Below are 19,904 nucleotides of genomic sequence, written 5' to 3' on the forward strand. Positions count from 1 at the left end.
AAGAAAACCACAAGTACTTGTAGTTTTACTTAACTACATACTTCTAAATTATCAGATGATTTAGGAATTTACTTTTTAAACCTAAATGTGTATCTGTAGATAATTTTGAAGTCTTTTATTTCCTGATAATTGAAACTATAGTCCAAACTAATGTTGTGATTAGAACTTATGACAAAGTATATTTTTAACTTAGTTAAAATGATAATAACTTAAATTACACTGTTTATTAATTTCCTTTATTCTGGCATGGTTAATTAGGTAAAGAAGAGCTTAAAGAATGTGATATAAATAAAATGTCTGTCAATATAAGTTAATTTTAAGTCATAAGTATCATATTTTAATGTGTTTTAAAATACTTGAGATGTTTCAAGAGATCTGAAATAATGTTTTACTTGTATTTTAATTTCTCTATGTGGAGTAAGAGTTTTAATGATATTATGTCCTGAGAAGGACAGGTGAACAAGAATATTAATTTTAATTTCAATGCTAAAAGGCATAGCCACTCCAAATGCAGAAACAGAAAGACCAGTAGTCGCTCTTATACCCCAAAAAAGGAACAAAAAAATGCCAGGTGCATAATATTTCTGATACTTTATGTGATATTTTTGTTTGTTTCTTTGTTTGCTTATTTTTTGGTTTGGATATTTGTTTTAAACAGGGGAAAGTTGCCCAGACCGCTTGCATGTCAGCCTGCCAGCATCTGTCAACATCCTTAATGCAGATGCTACTGGATAGTGAGTTAAAACAGATAAGCATGGGAGCCATTCAGCAATTTAACTTAGATGTCATACAATGTGAATGTAAGTACCTTGTTGGTTAAACTCTGTTTTTCTTATCCTATATTTGTATATTGCTTTTTGTTTTAGGATTTCAAGATTATCCTTATTAAATTTTAAGATTTGTCCCATAACTGGCCAATTGAGATCCTTTTATATCACAATTTAATATAATCTGCAGGTTTGTGCTCATGCTTTTTACATCTTTAAGGTCATTATCACGAACCTGAGTGGCCCTCAAAACACGGCCCCAGGAGCAGCATCAGCATCATCTGGGAATTTGTTAGAAAATCAAATTCTCACATGGCCAGTGTGGTTCAGTGGCTGAGCATCAACCCAGGAACCAACACCTGTTTGATTTCCAGTCAGGGCACTGCCTAGGTTGCAGGCTGGATGCCCAGTAGGGGCCATATACGAGGCAGCCAATCAGTGTCTCTCATTGTTGATGTTTCTATCTTGCTATCCCTTTCCTTTCCTCTCTCTCTAAAAATCAATAAAAACATATTAAAAAAAAAAAAAAGAAAGAAAGAAATGCAAATCCTGGGCCCCACCTGTTGAACTGGGAATTTTGGGCTCAGGACCCAAGCAATTTGTCTTTGAATAGGCCCACCTTCATATGTGATTCTGATGACAATGACGTGTGAGAACCACATTACATTCGTATTGACTTAGATCCATTATTCAGAATTTTATGGGTTTCTTAAGATTTTGTCAGTCAGCCAAGACCGGTTTGGCTCAGTGGATAGAGCATTGGCTTGGGGACTGAGGGGTCCCAGGTTCGATTCCGGTCAAGGGCATGTACCTTGGTTGCGGGCACATCCCCAGTAGGGGGTGTGCAGGAGGCAGCTGATCGATGATTCTCTCTCATCGATGTTTCTAACTCTCTATCTCTCTCCCTTCCTCTCTGTACAAAATCAATAAAAAATATATTAAAAAAAAAGATTTTGTCAGTCAGTTATTAATTCCCTAATTGAATATAACTAATAGTTTTGCTTAGTTATGAGCAACTTTGTCAGATACCTTCCTGGCAGATAGGGATAATGACCATTGAATTTCCTCATATTCCAGTATAATTAGTCTTTCAAAGAAGAAAATTATACTACTCTATTTCATAAATCCATATTGATTCATAGTAATTACTTTCTTTTCAGGAGGCTTAGAAACTATTACTTAAAAGTCTGTGATTGGTTCTTGGGATTAACATAAAATCCTACTAGTCTGTTTTACGCTAGCAAGAGATCCAGAGTTCAAGGAAGTCAGATAGCATAGGGATCAGGAATTGGAGCCCATGAACCGCCAAGATCCTGGGCAATTTCAGAAAGGTTTAAATCAAAGAATTTAAGCAATAGGGGGTGAATATGAAATATAAGCATCAAAAATGACCTTGCCTACCTAGCTGGTTTGGCTCAGTGGATAGAGCGCCGGCTTGCAGACTGAAGGATCTTGGGTTCAATTCCAATCAAAGGCACATGGGTTGCAGGCTCAATCCCCAGTAGGGGGCATGCAGGAGGCAGCCGATCAATGATTCTCTCTAATCTATTAATGTTTCTAGATCTCTCTGATATCAATAAATATATATCTTTAAAAAATAATGACCTTTATTGAGTTATATTTTCTTGTATTTGGCTTGATCAGAAAACAGAATATTTATCTTTCCATCCTCTTACTTTGTAGAAACATTGTACATATATTTTTCAGGCCTCAGAATGTCACTCCACAGGTAGAAACAAATAGCATATCTAGGCTAAAGTTGTCATTTTTCTTTGTATCTTTTTTAATTGTTATTTTTTTAATCCATACTAGGTCAAACTTGATAAAATGTCTGAGTTCGGGAATGTACAATTATATGAAATTATATAGAATTTTTCTTTAAAGTGCTTTCAAATCAGTCTTAACACAGTCTGAGCACATGTCAGGAAGTTGAGACCATGGTTTTAGTCCTGGCCCTGCCTATATTAGGGGCAAGTGGCTTTGGATAAACTATTCAACAATCTAGAGGCCTCAATTTTTCCTTGAAATATTGTAGTTGGAATTGGTAATTTTCAAGATATATCCTTGTTCTAAGGTTCAGGTGCAGCAAAATTTAAGGCATAGGAGAGTGTGGAATCATACATTAATGAATTCCTTCAAATATACTATGTGCTTGGTGTTTAGGACCTTTGCTGTTCAGGGTCCTAACCCTCTTGGGGCTTATGCCCAGTGGGGAGGCAGTCATTTAATAATTGCAGTAATAAATATAATGGTAAATTGTGAAGTCTATAAAAGAAAAGTGTATGGTACTGTGAGAAAGTATACGTAACAGATATCATTTAGATAAAAAGTTGTATAGTTTGAAAATATTAGGTAGAGCCTATGGATGAATGAATGAATACTTGTGGTTAACTTGACCACAAACATGATAATATTATGACTATGTGGTTGGAGAAGTCAGGAAGTCATCAAGGAACATAGACTTTGGAATTGCAAGTATGTGTTCCAAATACTCTGAAAGTTTGATCCTATTACAGATTTGTGTAAGTTCGAGAGAAATCACTTCCTAGTGGAGGAACATTTGCAAAGGTTGGCATGAAGATAATGCTCTAAATCCGTGTAGGTGTTTTGTTTTATATTTATTAAACACCTGTTATGCATTGGGCCACAATATAGGTACCTTCCTTACAAATGCAACTGTATAGAGCAAGGGTGGGGAACCTTTATTCTGCCAAGGGCCATTTGGATATTTATAACATCATTCTGGGGCCATACAAAATTATCAACTTAAAATTAGCCTGCTATATTTGGTCAAACATTTAACTAACTCACCCCTATTGCCTTGGCAGGGCCAGACCAAATGAATTTGCAGGCCTTATTTAGTCCAAGGGCCAGACAGCCCCCCCTGGTACAGAAGAAAAGATCAAAATGTCATCTTAAGTCTTTATAAAGGGATCTCAGAGGGGCTGCCCATCATTAATAAAGTACAAAATATTTTCAAAGCATCAGGAATCAGAAAGATTTGAAGTATCCAGAATAAGTCTAGAATGTACTTTTTCATGCATCCTACAGAAATACCTAAGTGTGTAATCAGCTCCTAAGAGTTTAATATCTTATATCTATGGGCATTAGAAGAGCTCCAGATTAAAGAGTACAGGCACTTGTTTCAGTGGTGAGTTATTGAGGAACTGAGGAATCTATAGGTGTGAAGGCTTTGGTCTATTCATTTTGGACAAAGACTTAACTCACCTCAAAAAAAAAAAAATGAAGTCTGTTTATAGATTTTTTGTGTGTGACAATAGCCACTGGAACTCTAGCTCTAGCCTTAAAAAAATTCATATCCAAAAATAAAAGGATTCAGGAAAAGTCATGTGAATGACATAAGAAATTTAAATGCCTTCTAAAAATTGATTTGAGAGAGAGCAATTGACTTGTTGCTCTACTTATTTATGCATTTATTGATTGTTTCTAGTATGTGCCCTGACTGGAATTCAAATCCACAACCTTGATGTATCAGGACGATGCTCTAACCAACTGAGCTACCTGGCCTGGCCTAAATGTCTATTATTATTACTAGAGGCCCAGTGCATGAAATTCATGCACTTGGGGGGGGGGGGTGTTCTTCAGCTCGGCCTGCCCCCTCTCCCAGTCTAGGACCCCTTGGGGGATGTCTGCTCCTTATGCGATGGCCTAAGCCTTTGGTTGAACATCTTTAGCGCTGCTGTGGAGGCAGAGAAACTTCCTGCCTCAGCTGCTGTGCTCACCAGCATGAGCCTGGCTTCTTGGCTGAGTGGGGTGCTCCCCCTGTTGGAGTGCACTGACCACCAGGAGGAGCTCACGTCACAGTGACCCATTGCTCCACCATTTGGTTAATTTGCATATTAGCCTTTTATTATATAGGATTAGAATTTTATTGATTTCAGAGAAGAAGGGAGAGGGGAAAAGAGTTAGAAACATCAATGATCAGAGAGAATCATTGATTGGCTGCCTCCTGAATGCCCCCTATTGGGGATCGAGCCCACAACCCGGGCATGTGCCCTTGACCCTCAGTCCACAGGCCTATGCTCTATCCGCTGAGCCAAACCAGCTAGGGCCTAAATGTCTTTTTTTTTTTTTTTAAGTAAGTTGGCTGCTTACTTATTAGACTTTTTTTTTTTTTTTAAGAAAGTTGGCTGCTTACTTATTAGACTTTTTGACTATCTGAATTTTATGGCATTGAGGCTACTTTGCCCATGTTTATCTCCAAGAAAGGAGAGGACTAGATATGACTTTATATGAAGGTAGGGTGATGAATATAGAGGGGCAGTTGGTCCAAGGGTCTTGCATCCCACTGCTGCCAACACATGTAACAGAATGTAAGTCTAAGAGCTAAGAATTCTAACTCAAAGACCCTTGCTTAATTCCCAGCATAAGTTCTTCATCACCAGAAGACCACTAGATGGTGCTCTTAGTCACCCATTGTACTGACACATCCCGTAAACATAAGATACTTTTCTTGCCTAGCCAAAATCTGAGTTCTAACTAGCTGCTTTAAGTCTTAAGATGTAGCAAGAAAGAATGATCAGAAATCTGTTAAATAGACTATTTGCATTTATATTCAGTCATTTATTTAGTTACAAAATTATTCCGTTTTATATGCTCCTGCCTTGTTGTCCACAAGAAGTCTTAAGACTTTAGCCTAGCCATCTCACCCTCCCTTTCCATCCTTTGTCAATCTTTTTTTACTTCATGGACTCTCTTTCTTCCCCTTCCCCACCCCTGACAATTCTTCCCACCTTGTGTAGATATTTTCCAAATAATACACATTCTTTAGCTAACAGTAAAGATAATTTTCTGCCTAGGATAATTTTTTGAGAAAATTTTGTATTTTCATGCCAGGATAAGTATTTGCACAGTTTGAGGAATGGTAGAATGGGTGGTGTGGTTAGGCACTGCACAGGAAGTTGCAGTGAAGGCACAGTGGAGGGATCTAACCCAGCCTGCAGGGTACTGGAAGTCTTCCTTGAATATGATGCTTGAATGGAAGAATAAGTAGAAGTTGTTCCATGGAAAAGAAACAGAAGTATTGAAGGCAGTGTGGAAAGAGACTGTGGCCTATGTAAGGAAATGCAGGTAGTTTGGTATGGAGTTTAAGGTGCTCTTAGGGCAGTGGTAAAAGATGAGGCTGGGGGATCGGTAAAGGCCAGAGTATAAAGGATCTTCACTGTCTAGTTTTATTGTGAAGATGATGGGGAAACACTGAAAGATGTTAAGCTCTGACGTGGCACAAATCACGTTTACATCTTACATAAGTTATATTAGGAAAAGTGGATGGAGAGATGGCACACAAGAAAAGAGAGACAAGATCAAAGTATGTTTTAGTAATCCAAGCAAGAAATGAGGATAGTTTGAATAAGGTAGACACAGATTCAGACTCAAGACATTTTTAAGGGTAGAAACAACCAGATTGATTGCCTGCATTGAAAAGGAAAATATATGAAGCTGTTGATAAATTGAATAGCATATGTCCTCTGTGCCACATGATTATCAGACTGCTTAGTAGCCTCCCATTCTAAAAAGAGAGAGAATGAAAGCCTTAAAGCTATCATCTAGCCAAGGTAACTGAGGGAGGTATTTCAAAGGGGTTGTCTCTTCTAGCTGCAAGAGCTTATGCCCTGTTCACTAAAATAAGTAATCGTGATGATCAAAGCAGACTGTGAGTGAGAAAGTTCTTTGTAAACTTAAAAAAGTGCTATATAAATTTATGGTATTTATAATTTGGATACTAAGCTCTTTGATTTAATGCCAAGCAATGGGGCTTAAACTATAGTATCTTAAACAGGAACTGAGAGAGGAGAAAAATGACAGATTATTTTCAGTATAGAAAAATTTGGGGAGAATAAGTACATAATAATTGCAAATATAATTGAAAGTAAGCTGGTTTTTATACCTGCTAGATACAGTAAGTCTCCCTGCATTATAGGAAGTCCTTATTTTTGTGTGAATGTATATGTATATGTGGTGAGAGTAGAGGCTGAGATAACACTTACAGTCTTGATTGGAAATCACTAGGATTCATAGTTAAATTAGATGCCCGGTGCATGAATTCGTGCATGGGTTGGGTCCTGAGTGGCTGGGGGTGGGTGTGCCAGGATGCGATCAGACCTCCCGGTGAGTGTTGGGACACCATTGCCGACCCAAGATCCGGATCTGTCCCACTGATATTCGCGCCACTTGTCCAGAGCCACTTGGCAGCCGCTTTTATATCCTTTCTTCTGCGATGTGTGAGGCTGACTTCCAGGAGGCCGGCAACGCTGTCAGGATTGTGCTGGTGGCGCTGGTCCATTGGTGCCTGATCCATTCTCTGGCGATTGGACCTGCAGGACTATTGAGGAAGTGGCTGCCACGGGGCTGGTGGGCCGTCAGGTCAGGTCTGTCAGCCGAGTGATGCTCCCACTGTGGGAGCACATTGACCACCAGGGGGCAGCTCCTGCATTGAGCGTCTGACCCCTGATGGTCAGCCCACATCATAGCGACCAGTCATTCCTGCAGTTCCAGTCATTCTGGCCATTCCAGTCTTTCTGGTCATTCTGGTCATTCAGTCGCTTAGGCTTTTATATATATAGATATTATTTGGAAATAGTAGCCTACGTGTGTGGCCAGAAAAGCCAATATGCTGAATGGTATTTAGAAAGGGTTGTTTTTTTTTTAATTAAAAAAACGCCTTTACTTTTAATAGGCTGTTATAACTTTGCTTATTTTTTTGTTTTGTTTTTCATTAAAATTTGATGGTACTAGAGAAAGGCAACTCAGTTATCTGAGACATGGTAGGGGGTAATAGGATTGCCACAGTATGAAATTATGCCACTTTTCATTGTATGAAAAAAACAGTGGTATGAGTAAACTATACTAAATAATTAAAAGTGTGGTTAGATTTGCTCAATAAATCTTAATTTTCTGGAAATAGGGGGCTTGAGAAAGATGAATGCAGTCACTTATCTAATGAGCATAACTACTTAGAACCTAGCAGAGAACCATGAAGTAATGGTGGGGGGGAGGGAGGGGAGGAAGGGAAATGGTGTACCTCTGAGTAATCAAAAGGTTACTTACACTCAAAAGGTACATATTGTATCCTGAAAGGCATATATAAAACCCATTCACCTTACTTGTGGAGGGGTCCTTGCCCAGACTGTATTTGCTCTTACTTTAGACAACAGCTCAAAAATATTAAAGGCAGCATATTAATAAGAGATGAATAAGAGAAAAGGAGTAAGAATTTATGTTAAAACTGCAAGAGAAAAGGAAGAGAAATTATAAAATCCAGACACAACTCAGCACAACATTCTGAGTTGCTCTAATGTAATAGAAAATAGTTCTTAATACCATAGCAATGCTGGGAATGTATTCTATAGAATAAAAAGTGTCCTTTTTCTTTTCTTTTTAATTTTCTATATGTGTGGGTTTTTTTTTAATCCTATGATTCCTTTAATGAGAGAGAGAGAGAGAGAGAGAGAGAGAGAGAGAGAGAGAGAGAGAGAGAGAGAGAGAAACAGACATTGATTGAGAGAGAAACATCAATCAGTTGTACCCTGGCTGGGGATCAAACCCGAAACCTTCTGGTATACAGGACTAGGCTCCAATTAACTGAGCCACTTGGCCAGGTCCCTATAGGTGTTTTTTTAACTGAGGCATACTTGACATACATTATATTAGTTTCAGGATGATTTGATATTTGAATATATAAAAATATTTTTTAATTTTTTTATTGATTAAGGTATTACATGTATCTATATCCCCCACCCCACTCCCATACATGCCCCCCCCCCCAGTGTCTTACATCCATTGGTTATGCTTATATGCATGCATACAAGTCCTTTGGTTGATCTATTACCTCCTTCTCCCCTCCCCAGCCTTCCTGCTGTAATTTGACAGTCTGTTTGATGCTTCTTTGCCTCTGTATCAATCTTTTTGTTCATCTATATAAAAATATTTTTAATGGTGATCTAGATCACATGTGTCAAACACAAGGCCCGCGGGCCAAATCCAGCCCGCCAGGCCTTGCAATGTGGCCCGCACCGCGCTGTCATCACTGCACTCCGCTGTCAGTTTATGACATTGTCAGTTTATGACTGTTCAGTAAACCATTCGGCCTGCGATTTAGGCTGGATTTTAGATTTTGGCCCCTTCTCTGATTGAGTTCGATACCCCTAATCTAGATAATTAAGGAAAGTTCAAATAAAATTTAGTATACTTCAAAAAAGGGAAGTATTGTGTTATAGATTAAAATTTTATAAAATATGCTTAAGATTAAAAAGAGTTTTGATGCTTAAATGAAAAATTATTATCTTAAAATCAATAGCAACAAAAACATTTTGAATTCTTCATACCTTAAAAATGCCAGACAAATGAAGCTGTGCTAGGCTTTCATATATTTACTAGAAGCCCGGTGCACAGATGCATGCACCAGTGGGGTCCCTCGGCCTGGCCTGCACCTTCTTGCAATACAGGACCCCTTGGGGGATGTCAGACTGCTGGTTTCAACCCAATCCCTGCAGGCCAGGCCGAGGGACCCCACTGGTGCATGGGGCCTCTAGTATGCATATATGATCTTTGGTTAAACTCTTCCCATTCTCCTCCCTCTCCCCTTCTCTCTGAGATTCATCAGTCTCTTCCATGTTTCCATGCCTGTGCATTGAGTGTTTGCTCCCTGGTGGTCAGTGCTCATCATAGCTAATGGTTAAACAGGCTTTTATATATAGCAGTTATTTTTAATTGTTGATTTATTTTTGTTCCAAAAACGATAGAGGTTGAAATTTTAAATAATTTCTAAAACACTGGGTGAGATAAATTCACAAATGGAAAATCTATAATGTTCTCTTGCAACCAGATATTAATGGGTAGGGAGAATGGTTGCCAGCAGTTTTATTCTTATCAGAGAAGCTTGAGTATAAAACTATAGGGTCTTTCTTATGAGCCAAGTCTTTTGTCTTCAAAATTATTAGCATTGAGCTTGTCTTCAGCTTAACTAAGTAAGCTACTGTATTACAGTTTTCTTAGTACCAAAAAAAAGGTAAAAAAAAATATTTTGAAATATAGTTGCAATCTTTTGTTAATATCTTTTAATTCTTAAAAAGGTATGATGCCTTTATGGAAAAAATATTAAAAGATCAGAACAAACATTCCTGCATCATCCCCATTTTGCTCCTTAGAACATTTTACCTGTTGTCTGTCTACATGTAAAGCTGACTTCTTGCATGTTTGCCTGTTATTGCTGTTAGTTAGAGGTAGGATTTTTATGGAGCATATTCTGTAACAAAGCAGATGTTTGAAATATGCTGACAGCCGTGGAATTGGTATAGTTTTAAAATGCTTCTATAATCGTTCACCTAAGGCCAAAAAGAGTCAGAAAACTTCTCTTGATTGAAGGATATTACCACCTTGAACTTCATGTAGAATAACCCTTCTAAATATATTGTAATTAAGGATTATAGTGATTAAATGGCAGATTAGAAGTTTAAAATTATTAAAATATTTGTGGTAATGGGTGTGGCGAGTGCTTTCAGTAGTGGAAATTGAAGGTTATAAATAGTCTTCATTTGAAATGGCTATGTGTAAATATTATAATACATTTATAATGAGTAGAAATTAATTTAGTGGTCAAAAACTCTTGTATATTTTGCAATCTTGTTTTTCTTCTTCTTTTATTTTTTAAATAGTGTTTGCCAACTCTGAGCCGGTGCCAGGATTCCAGGGGGATACCCTGCAGCTAGCATTCATTGACCTCAGACAAGTAAGATGTAATAATGTCCTTCTCATTTATTGCCTTTTTTCCCTTTTTTAATGCTATAGGAATGCTTGTTTGCCTTGAAACAACCTGTCTTTACAAAACTGCTTCTTTGATAACTATGTATTTGGCCCAGGTTTTATTCAGTGTCTCAACTCCACGGAGAATTCTCTTTGGGTAACATAATCATTGCTAAGCACATGACTAAAGAACAGTTTTATATTTTGATTGAATGACACTTGGATTTTAAGTTATTTCTTAATTATGTCATGATCACATGTGAAAATTGGTGTGTAGAACATTAGTGTCAGGTCCCAAGTTAAAGGTAAATTATTACATTTTTTAATAATGTAATTCTCTTGCTGAAAATCTTGTCAGTGGTAACGAATGCTATTTTCATAAATTTTTCTGTATGCCTCCAGAAAAAAGGTTAAAATCAAAGAGATAATTATATATTTATATAACTCTTTTCTAGTGTAGTAACAAATATGATAATTTTTAGATCTATTCATTTTACTACTCTTGAACACCTCTACTCTATTGTCGTTTTCTTTATTTTCTCCCTGTTACTCTTTTTTTTCTCCCCCACCCCCCATTTTTTTTTTTTCTTATTCTTTTCTTCTTCTTTCTTCCTCTCCCCTTTTCTTTTTCTTTCTTAATCCTAGGATTAAGGAGCTTAATAAAGCTGGGAGACACAAGAGTGTGGAGGAGGGTGGATCCAAGTGAGAGGGCTCAGGAGAATTGACAACAGCGTGACTGCTGCCCTTGGCAAGAAGAACCAAGCGGAGAGGCAGTAAAATAAAGGCGCTGTGCTCTCGGTCTGTTCATGGTCCCTTCCCCTTAGGGGAATGGAGATGACCGGATGGGGCTCCACCACTGGTAGGAATAGTTGCTGCCCCAGGGATGTGTAGAGCAGGGCCAGTTTGAGCAGTTAAGGAGCCCTGATTTAAGGAAGTGTTTAAGAGTAGAGCTGTTTTTTCTCTAATTCCAAGCCGGTGTTCAATAAGTATTTATGAACTATATTATGTACTGGTTATTTGGAGAGGGGAGATGTGGTTGAAATAGATACAGCGGTAATATAAGACACAGTTTCATTCTTATGGAGCTTTAAAATCCTTTGGAGAAGCAAAACACCCACGAACTGTTAGGAATACATATAAGACAGTGAATGAGTCACATAGAAATAAATGGTATAGCTTCAGTTAGGTTTAGAAGGAAAGTGAAAAAGCAACTCCTGTCTCTCTATTGTGTTTGTAAAGCCTGAACGTATAAAATGTATTTGTATTTCTTTCTGTTTGCAATCAGTGCTTATGTATTATGCCAAACAAAGAGTGCTGTGGGTGACCTAGCTCTGTATGTGATTAGCCTTACTAATAGGGGAAGATAGTAGGAAATGAAGAAGGCGAATTCTGAATTTCCACACCAGTTACCAGAATATGTTCTTTCTATTGACGCTAGGTCCATTTTCGGTAGAAGGAGTTCTCTCTGTTATAGTCCTATTGCTCTGAACAAGCTGATGATCTAAGATAGGAAATAGGTTTGGTTGTATGTTCATTTCCCGGTTAGGTTGTGGACACTTACTGGGGTATGCTTCCCTATTGCAAGAACAAGAAATGTTCCCCAATGCAGAGTATGTGATTTGGAGATAGCTCCCATTACATACAAATAATCTGTTTACAGAAACTTGACATTTATTTTGTGACATTTTCTCAGTTTTATGTGAATTTGTATGGCGTTAACTAGTTTATAATCTCACTGTAAGATTGTGAATAGGAACACAAATTTATTGAACTAGTTGGTAAAGCTTCTGTTCCTTGATTTGTCCAGATAAGTGGTTGGTTTAATGCAGATTAAAACTCTGATCGCAGGTACTTTTTTCCTTCAAAGACAATCATCACTTGACAGCAAAGCCTCTTTATAAGCATATAGCTCCCTAGGGAATTATTATTAAGGCATACTTATAAATATTAATAAACATCTCAAGTCTTTTTGGCTGATTTTACTCTTCAAGTGTGTGCACTTAGAGGCATTAAGTCCTGGTTGACTTTTCCTCATCAATGTAATTTCTTTAAGAGACTTTGAAGTGAATTAAAAAATCTATTATGAAACATTTAGAATTCTGAAGTCTATTGTGACACATGTAGAACTTTTAGAAGATTTATATAGAAATAACTAATATAAAACACAATTTTATATTAGTAATTAAAATTGGTAGTTAATATGCAGTGGATGTGACTAGTGATAAAAAATTCTGATGAGCTAATTTTTTATGTGTTGATTTTTCTATTTTTAAAAGGGGCTTAAATTATTTCCCCTGCCTATTAATGTTAAAATGTAATCATACTCTGTTCTTCTTCTTTTGTATTCCAAAACAAGAGGATGCAGTTAGGACTTGTCTTTAGGTGCTAGACCACTGTGACATAACTTGAATTTCATGATTTCAGAGGTCTGGATTTAATAATTTGATAAGGAAAGTTATGTTTCACCTATATTTGTTTTTCAAATTAACTTATAAACAGTTAAGTGGTGAAATGTCAAGTATGGGAATTGGCCAAAAATAAAATTAGTCTTGAAAACTAAAGTCTAATTAATATGAGGGGATACAAGCTTTTGTATCAAATGTCAGTGATTATTTAACTAAGGATGTCAAGTTTCAATAGTGTTACATTCCTGACTTCATAAAGATATTTTATAGCATATTATTTTAACACTTTTATATGAAGTAGCTTATCACCAAACCTAAAGAGGGTGTTAACACTTTTATTTACATTTCAGTTGAGTTTCTACACTTTTCCTTTTTTTTTTTTTTTCCTAGTCTGTGATCCATTTCTGTCTTAATAGGGTAGCTGACAGTTCTTTTCAAGTATACTTAGAAAGGCAAAAGAGCCCTTTTCATAGTACTTATAAGGGGTCATGCTTCTGTTTTTTGGTTTGAATTTGATACTGCTCCGTGAATTGCTGGGTATGAAAGATTAGGAAGTAGGTCCAGTGGTCAAATTTTACCTGCCCACCCGGACTTTGCCCTGAGGTCAAACTCCTGATATTTGCTGTTCTGCATAGAGGAGTTGATGACAAGTATTAGCTGATACAAGAGGAAAGTTAGAACCATATCAAAGCTGAAGGCAAGAGAATTGGGACTCAATGAGAGACTGTAGCTAAAAGATGGATCATCAGAATTGCCCTCTTCTCAAGAAAAGGAAATAGCTGACCTGTGAGGGAAAAGACTTTATCATCCTGCCAATCATATGCTTGCTAATGGAAGCCAGTTATCTCAACAATATCTTAAGGCCCACTGGCCCAAAAGACAATGGGGAGGATTCGCAGTACTGATACTGCTTTATGTGAATATACTGCCTCGGTCAATTTTCAGCGTGCTGCTTGAACATGATTAGTATACGTAAATTTTTTTTCTAAGTAAAACCTATCATCCTCGTACACCCAGTTCTGAAATTAAGTCACTAAGTGATAAAGGACTTTGATATACTTATGCATGTCTGGTTTTTACAAAGAGCATCTATTTTGTTAACTACAATCTTTCAAATAAATTGCAAATGCATATGTAAACTTCTTTTGACAGTGTATGAGAACCTTAACATTTTAAAATTATTTTTATTATAAGACTCTAATACATAGTACTTAGTGATAATTTTAATAACTCATTTTAATACATAGAAAGATTTCACTAAATATAACTAGAAAATGAGGTGTCCTATATAACTGAGATTAATTTTCCACCAAAACTTTTAAGATGTAGCCAGTTTAACAGGAATTTTTAAAATATATCTCTTGCCTTCATAGCTTCTTATTGAGCATAATTCTCACAGTAAATTGAGCACCCATGGCTCACTAATCTTAATACTAAATCCTCTTTACCTGGTCCTATTTCACTTTGTGATAAGTTAGACTGGTAATATATCATTGCTGCATTTGATACTATCTTGATTATCATTTAGGCAGTATGAAAAAGCTTAGGTAGGTTGGTTGATAATGCAGGCGGGATTGAAGCTAATAAAACAATATCTTACCCAGAGAATGTTGGTTAACGTACTGTTATCACCCTTGAGCAGTGTTTCATAAAGTGTTTTTTCTAGGAATACTAATTTCTCAAGATGAGAAAATATTTCTTTTTTCAAAAAGGTTTTAAGTCAGCTATGTTTAAGAAACTCTGATTGTTTCTTAGAGACTTACCATGTACATTCGAATTGTAAGGGGTGAGAAATTTTTGCAGTAACCCAGCATTTCCCATACTTAACACTTCTCTCACTCATTTTGGGTTGTGTTACATGAAACTTACTTTGTGAAATGTTGCTTCAAGTCAAGACTCTGGCAGCCTCCTCTAGATGTCTATCTTTGACAGTTTGGGATCAACAAATTTTTAAAATAGTGACTTGGATAAATATATAGAAGAAATATTAATTCTATGCATAGATTGCATAAAGCTAGGAGAGTTACCTAAGATGATAGAAGAATCAAAATGCCCTCAGTACACTTGAGTAATAAGCCAAAGCTAACAAAGTAAAATTTAGCAAGAGATATATTAAGTGCTGTATTTAACTTTTTTAAATTAAGTTAAAAAAAAAAAAAAAAAAAAGACAGCCTGTAGGAAGTCTGGTTCATAATATGGAAAAGATCTAGTAGTTTTAGTTAACCTCTGAATGCACCAACATTGTGCTGGGGCTTCTTAGATTGCATTAATGAACGTGTGGTATTTGGGTTAGACCACTGCACTTTGGGGCTAAGACTGTGTCTCAAGTATTGCATGAAATGGACACACACTGGAGAGCACGTGAGAGAATTACAAGACTAGTGAGGGCTCAGATACCTAAAAGTGCCTTTTAAGAATCTGGGAATATTTGAGAGATATACTCATAAGTGGTTCTAACTAGACTAGATATGAGTCAAGTATACCATTTTCTTTTTTCTATTAAAATATTAAGTTATAAAAACTTCTTATAATTCTCCTTTTCCCATCCAGGATTAGGTACTGTTTTCAGGTATTTGATTTTTAGGCAAACTAGGGAAAAAAGGAATGATCATTCCTCTGAACCATGTGTAGACAATTTGAGAATTTGAATTTTGCAAAATATATCTGTATCTCATAAAATTTTTCAAATAAATGTTTTATTAAAGTACTAGAGGCCTGGTGCATGAAATTCCCTCAGCCCAGCCTATACCCTCTTCAATCTTGGCTCCTTGAAGGATGCCTGACCATCCGTTTAGGCCTGATCTCATGGGCAGTCGAACATCCCTCTCACAATCCAGGACTGCTGGTTTCCAACTGTCCTCCCCTGCAGGCCTGGTCCCCCCAACTGTCTTCCCCTGCAGGCCTTTTCCCCCCCTTCCATCCCCCCAACTGCCCTCTCCTGCAGGCTTAGTCCCCCCCCAACTGCCCTCCCCTGCTGACCTGGTTCTCCCCAACTGCCCTCCCCTGCAGGCCTCTCCCCCCCCCCCCCCCCCGCAGATTTTTTAGCTATACTAAAAAGTGTTTTGTTGTGGGTTTATTTTTCTGTTGTTTGCGTTTTGTTTGGTTTTGCACTACCTGATTAAGTATTGACATATTCTACTTAAGTTATGTTCCATATAAACAAACATTCTTTAAAGGCAGTAATTTTTTTTTCTATTTCAATTATTTTTTATGAAAGTATTTCTAAAAATACATGATACATTTCTCTGCCTTCTCAAGTAAAAAAGTATTAACAAATGTAAATTTTTTTTTTATTTATCCTGTTCACCATTATGGATACTAAAATAGTGTTATAAGTTATTTCTAAAAAATGTTGTCATTGCTCCAAAACCAATTCATATTCTATCAATAAATAAATATTTGGACAGGGGGATTTTAGGAATTTAGACAAAAGCAATATACATTTTAAGTGATCAACAATGACTGAATATAAAAGCAGAACTTCAAGCAGCATTTCCTGTTGTTTAAAATAGCGAGTCATGAAGAAAGTAAACTGGTCAAATAAGTTTAGGAAATCCTGCATATTGTGACCCTCTCTTATAAGTTTACAGTTTCATCAGCACATTAAAGGCTCTGAGAAACCCTAGAGTAAAGGTGTATCTCTTTCTCCAAAAACCTGTTTGATTACTAAATACTTTTCACAAACGAGAAGCCTGGCTATCCTGCAGAGCAGTTATATAGTACACAGTTTGAAAACACCCAGGTACCTGGACCACTGTTGCATACATTAGTGTGTGGATTCCTAGGGCTGGACCGGATATAACAGAGCCCTATGGCAGCAAATAGATAAGCCTTTCAGTAGATCTTTGTAATTTAAATATTAAAATGCAAATAATACAAAAATGATGAAAAGTAGTAGTTAAGTTTTCAAAAAAAAATTGTGGAACTTCCTTTTTTAGATGATTGTGTGAAAGATGATAATTACCAGAAGATTAATGCTGCTTAGTTGCAGGGAACCGGGCAGTCAGTCATACAGAATAACTTGTTTCTCAGAAGCACGAAACAGTAACACAGGATTGCTTGTGAAGAATGAAAAGACTTAAGTGGGGAAATTAAAATACCAGCTTATGTGGAGTTCAAATCCTAACAGTTGTTAGATTCCTTAGTGAATCATCAAGGCTATTGTTATTGAGCCACAGTGTGCATACTTCGAGAGAAAGAAAGAATATATTTGCTACTCCCCCTCTCCCTCCCCCCCCCCACCTCCCGCCACCTTACTAATACACTGTAAATGAGATGGAAAAGTTTGAAGGAGAGATATTTTGGTAAAATAATCAAAGTAAGTTCTGTTTTCTCTGTGTTGTAGAAAGGTCTCCTACTATTAAAAAGGAAATACAGTTGAAGTGACTTTTTTCAAGTTAATTACACCTTAAGACAAAAAAAAAAAAATCTAATACCAAAATAAGAACCCTAAAACAAAGCCAAACTTCCACAAAGACAATAGTGGCTCTTACTATTTAGTGGTACTAAAAATGTGATGAGAAAGTTCTAAGTCCTTTAGAACCTGCAGACTTCCCCCCCCCCCCCCCCAGGTGGTTTATTTTGTACTTTAACTTAGCCTATGCGCTTGCAGATACTAAAAGAGGAGGGAAGGTGAACAAAAGTGACTTTGTTCAGTGGGTCTCTTAGCTGACCAGGCAAGGGAGGACTCTTACACCTGAATCTATTCTTTTTTTCTGCCATCTTTTCTTTGATCTGACATAACTTAAAAATATATTTTGAAAGTCATTTTGTGACCCTACACATGCATCTTGTTATTAATGGTACTCGGGGAAGTTTCTTTGCCTCTAGAGAGTGCATGGACTGTTAGGAATATTAAGCCAATCCCTTTTAGTGTGTGTGTGTGTGTGTGTGTGTGTGTGTGTGTGTGTGTGTTTAACTTTATCCATTTCTGGAACTTGACTTGCTCTCTTCATCTCCTGGTCCGGTACAATCCCATTCAGTTAGAACAAGAGTACAGTATAGTCTATGCCATTTTTAAAGATGCAACTTCTCAGATCTGTTTTCTTACCATGCATGCCATCAACACATTTGCCATTTTCTTTCATGAATAATTCCAAGTTGGGGCTTCTCAATACAGTATGCTATGTGAAGAGACTAAGCAGCCATTAGCCATGGCTATTACTCATTTGACCATTTTTATATTCTACGTTTTGTAGAGAAATCTGTTAGGAGTGATTTTGCAGCTTTTTATTTATTCTCCCCTTATCCCCCCCTTAGCCTTCAACTCTCTGTGGACTGGAATTGGTTATAATATAGATTGCATTGCATTGCACAAATGTTCTTACATGCCTTTGTACTTGGGGACGCTTTGGGTTGGTTTAAAGAGATTTGTGCAAAATTTTGCTTGTGTGTGTTTTTCTGAGAAGAGCTCCCAAGATTTTTAAAAGATTTCAGAGGTATCATATATGACGTAACCATGGTCCTCTAACCACCATTGTTCTAGGGAAACTGAAGGTTGTCAGGCAAGCCAGGTCACCAAGACCTGCCCTGTTTTCAGATATTTCTTCCTTTACTCAACCAATATTTGAGCACCTGCTCTGAGCACTGCACTGAGGGCTGGGGATACAATAGTGAGCAAAGATAGCCAAGATCCTGCTGTCATGTCTCATTTTGGTAGAGGGAGATCCACAACTAACAGTGATCGTTTCAAATAGCTTTAGGTCCTATGAGAAAAATAAAGCAGATCAGTGTGATAGTGACTGGGGGTGAGGTGGACCACGTCAGATTGGGTTGTCAAGGAAAAACTCTTTAAGGAGGCAACATGTAAGCAGACATCTGAATGAAATGGGAAGATGTGGGGAGATAGCACACCTGGCTAAGGGGAGAGCAAGTCAAAGTCCTGAGGTGCTATCCAGGAAGAGAATGGCTAATAGCTTGGCTGCAGTGCAGTGAGCAAGGGGCAGAGAGGTGCAGAGGAAATTGGAGAGTACCAGCCAAATCATGTAGGGCCTTGTTAAGGAGTTTGGCATTCCAGGGTTTTAAGCAGGTTAGTATCATGCTCTGATTTTCATTTTTAAAATGTTCTGGCCAATCTAAGGGGAATTGATTGAAAAGGGACAAAATTATAATCAGGAAGAACAGTTAGGTGATTATTTTGGTAGTCTAAGTTACAGATGATTGATTACTATTAATTACTGATCATGTGGTTCACCACATTTCACAGTGGCTTCTTTGTATGGATTTGGAGGTTTCTGGTTTATTTTTTAATATTATAAATAGTTAACTTTAGCCCAGTTGGTGTGGTTCAGTGATTGAGCGTCACCCTATGAGCCAGGAGGTCATGGTTCAATTCCAATCAGGGCACACGCCTGGGTTGTGGGCTTGATCCCCAGAGTGAGGCGTGCGGGGAGCAACCAATCAATGATACTCTCTACCTTTCTCTTCCTCTCTGAAGTATCCAAATGGTATGTTGGGAAGACTCTACTGTGTAGGAAATCAGGAAACAAAGTGGAGTATTCCTGCTTTTCAATAACTTTTATACGACCTTGTGAAACTGTTTCCTGAACTATTTTAACTATATATTAATGATTTAGTGAAATGTTTGAGGGAAAATGTTTACAGTTTATTTCTGGAAGAAGTCTTTTCCATGGCATATCTAATCTTCATCACTGAAATTAGTGAATTGTGCCATAGCTGGTTTGGCTTAGTGGGTAGAGTGTCAGCCTGCAGACTGAAGGGCACCGGATTTGATTCCTGTCAAGGGTACAGGCCTGGGTTGTCGGCTCGATCGCCAGGAGGGGACATGCAAGAGGCAGCCAATCCATGATTCTCATCATTGATGTTTCTTTCTCTCCCTCTCCTTTCCTCTCTGAAATCAATAAAAATATATTTTAAGAAATAAAAATAAAATTAGTGAATTATGTGAAGCTTGCATTGAAGAGGTCATTAATTGATTAAGTCAGCTGCCTTCTGCCTGTACTTATCATAC

At 37.3% G+C, this 19,904-nt stretch overlaps 1 protein-coding gene across 2 annotated transcripts in view; it reads left to right on the forward strand.

Annotated features, from left to right (window-relative positions):
• Positions 1-19,904, forward strand: part of EXOC6 (exocyst complex component 6) — a 112,935-nt gene that overhangs the window by 78,932 nt on the left and 14,099 nt on the right. For both annotated transcript variants that reach the window (XM_084904317.1, XM_084904316.1), the window contains exons 19-20: positions 659-800; positions 10,442-10,515. In XM_084904317.1, coding sequence (XP_084760443.1) covers positions 659-800; positions 10,442-10,515 — 216 coding nt within the window. The remainder of the gene's footprint in view (positions 1-658; positions 801-10,441; positions 10,516-19,904) is intronic.

Source organism: Pipistrellus hanaki (assembly GCF_964339955.1).
Source record: "Pipistrellus hanaki genome assembly, chromosome: 14".
Classification (NCBI taxonomy): domain Eukaryota; kingdom Metazoa; phylum Chordata; class Mammalia; order Chiroptera; family Vespertilionidae; genus Pipistrellus; species Pipistrellus hanaki.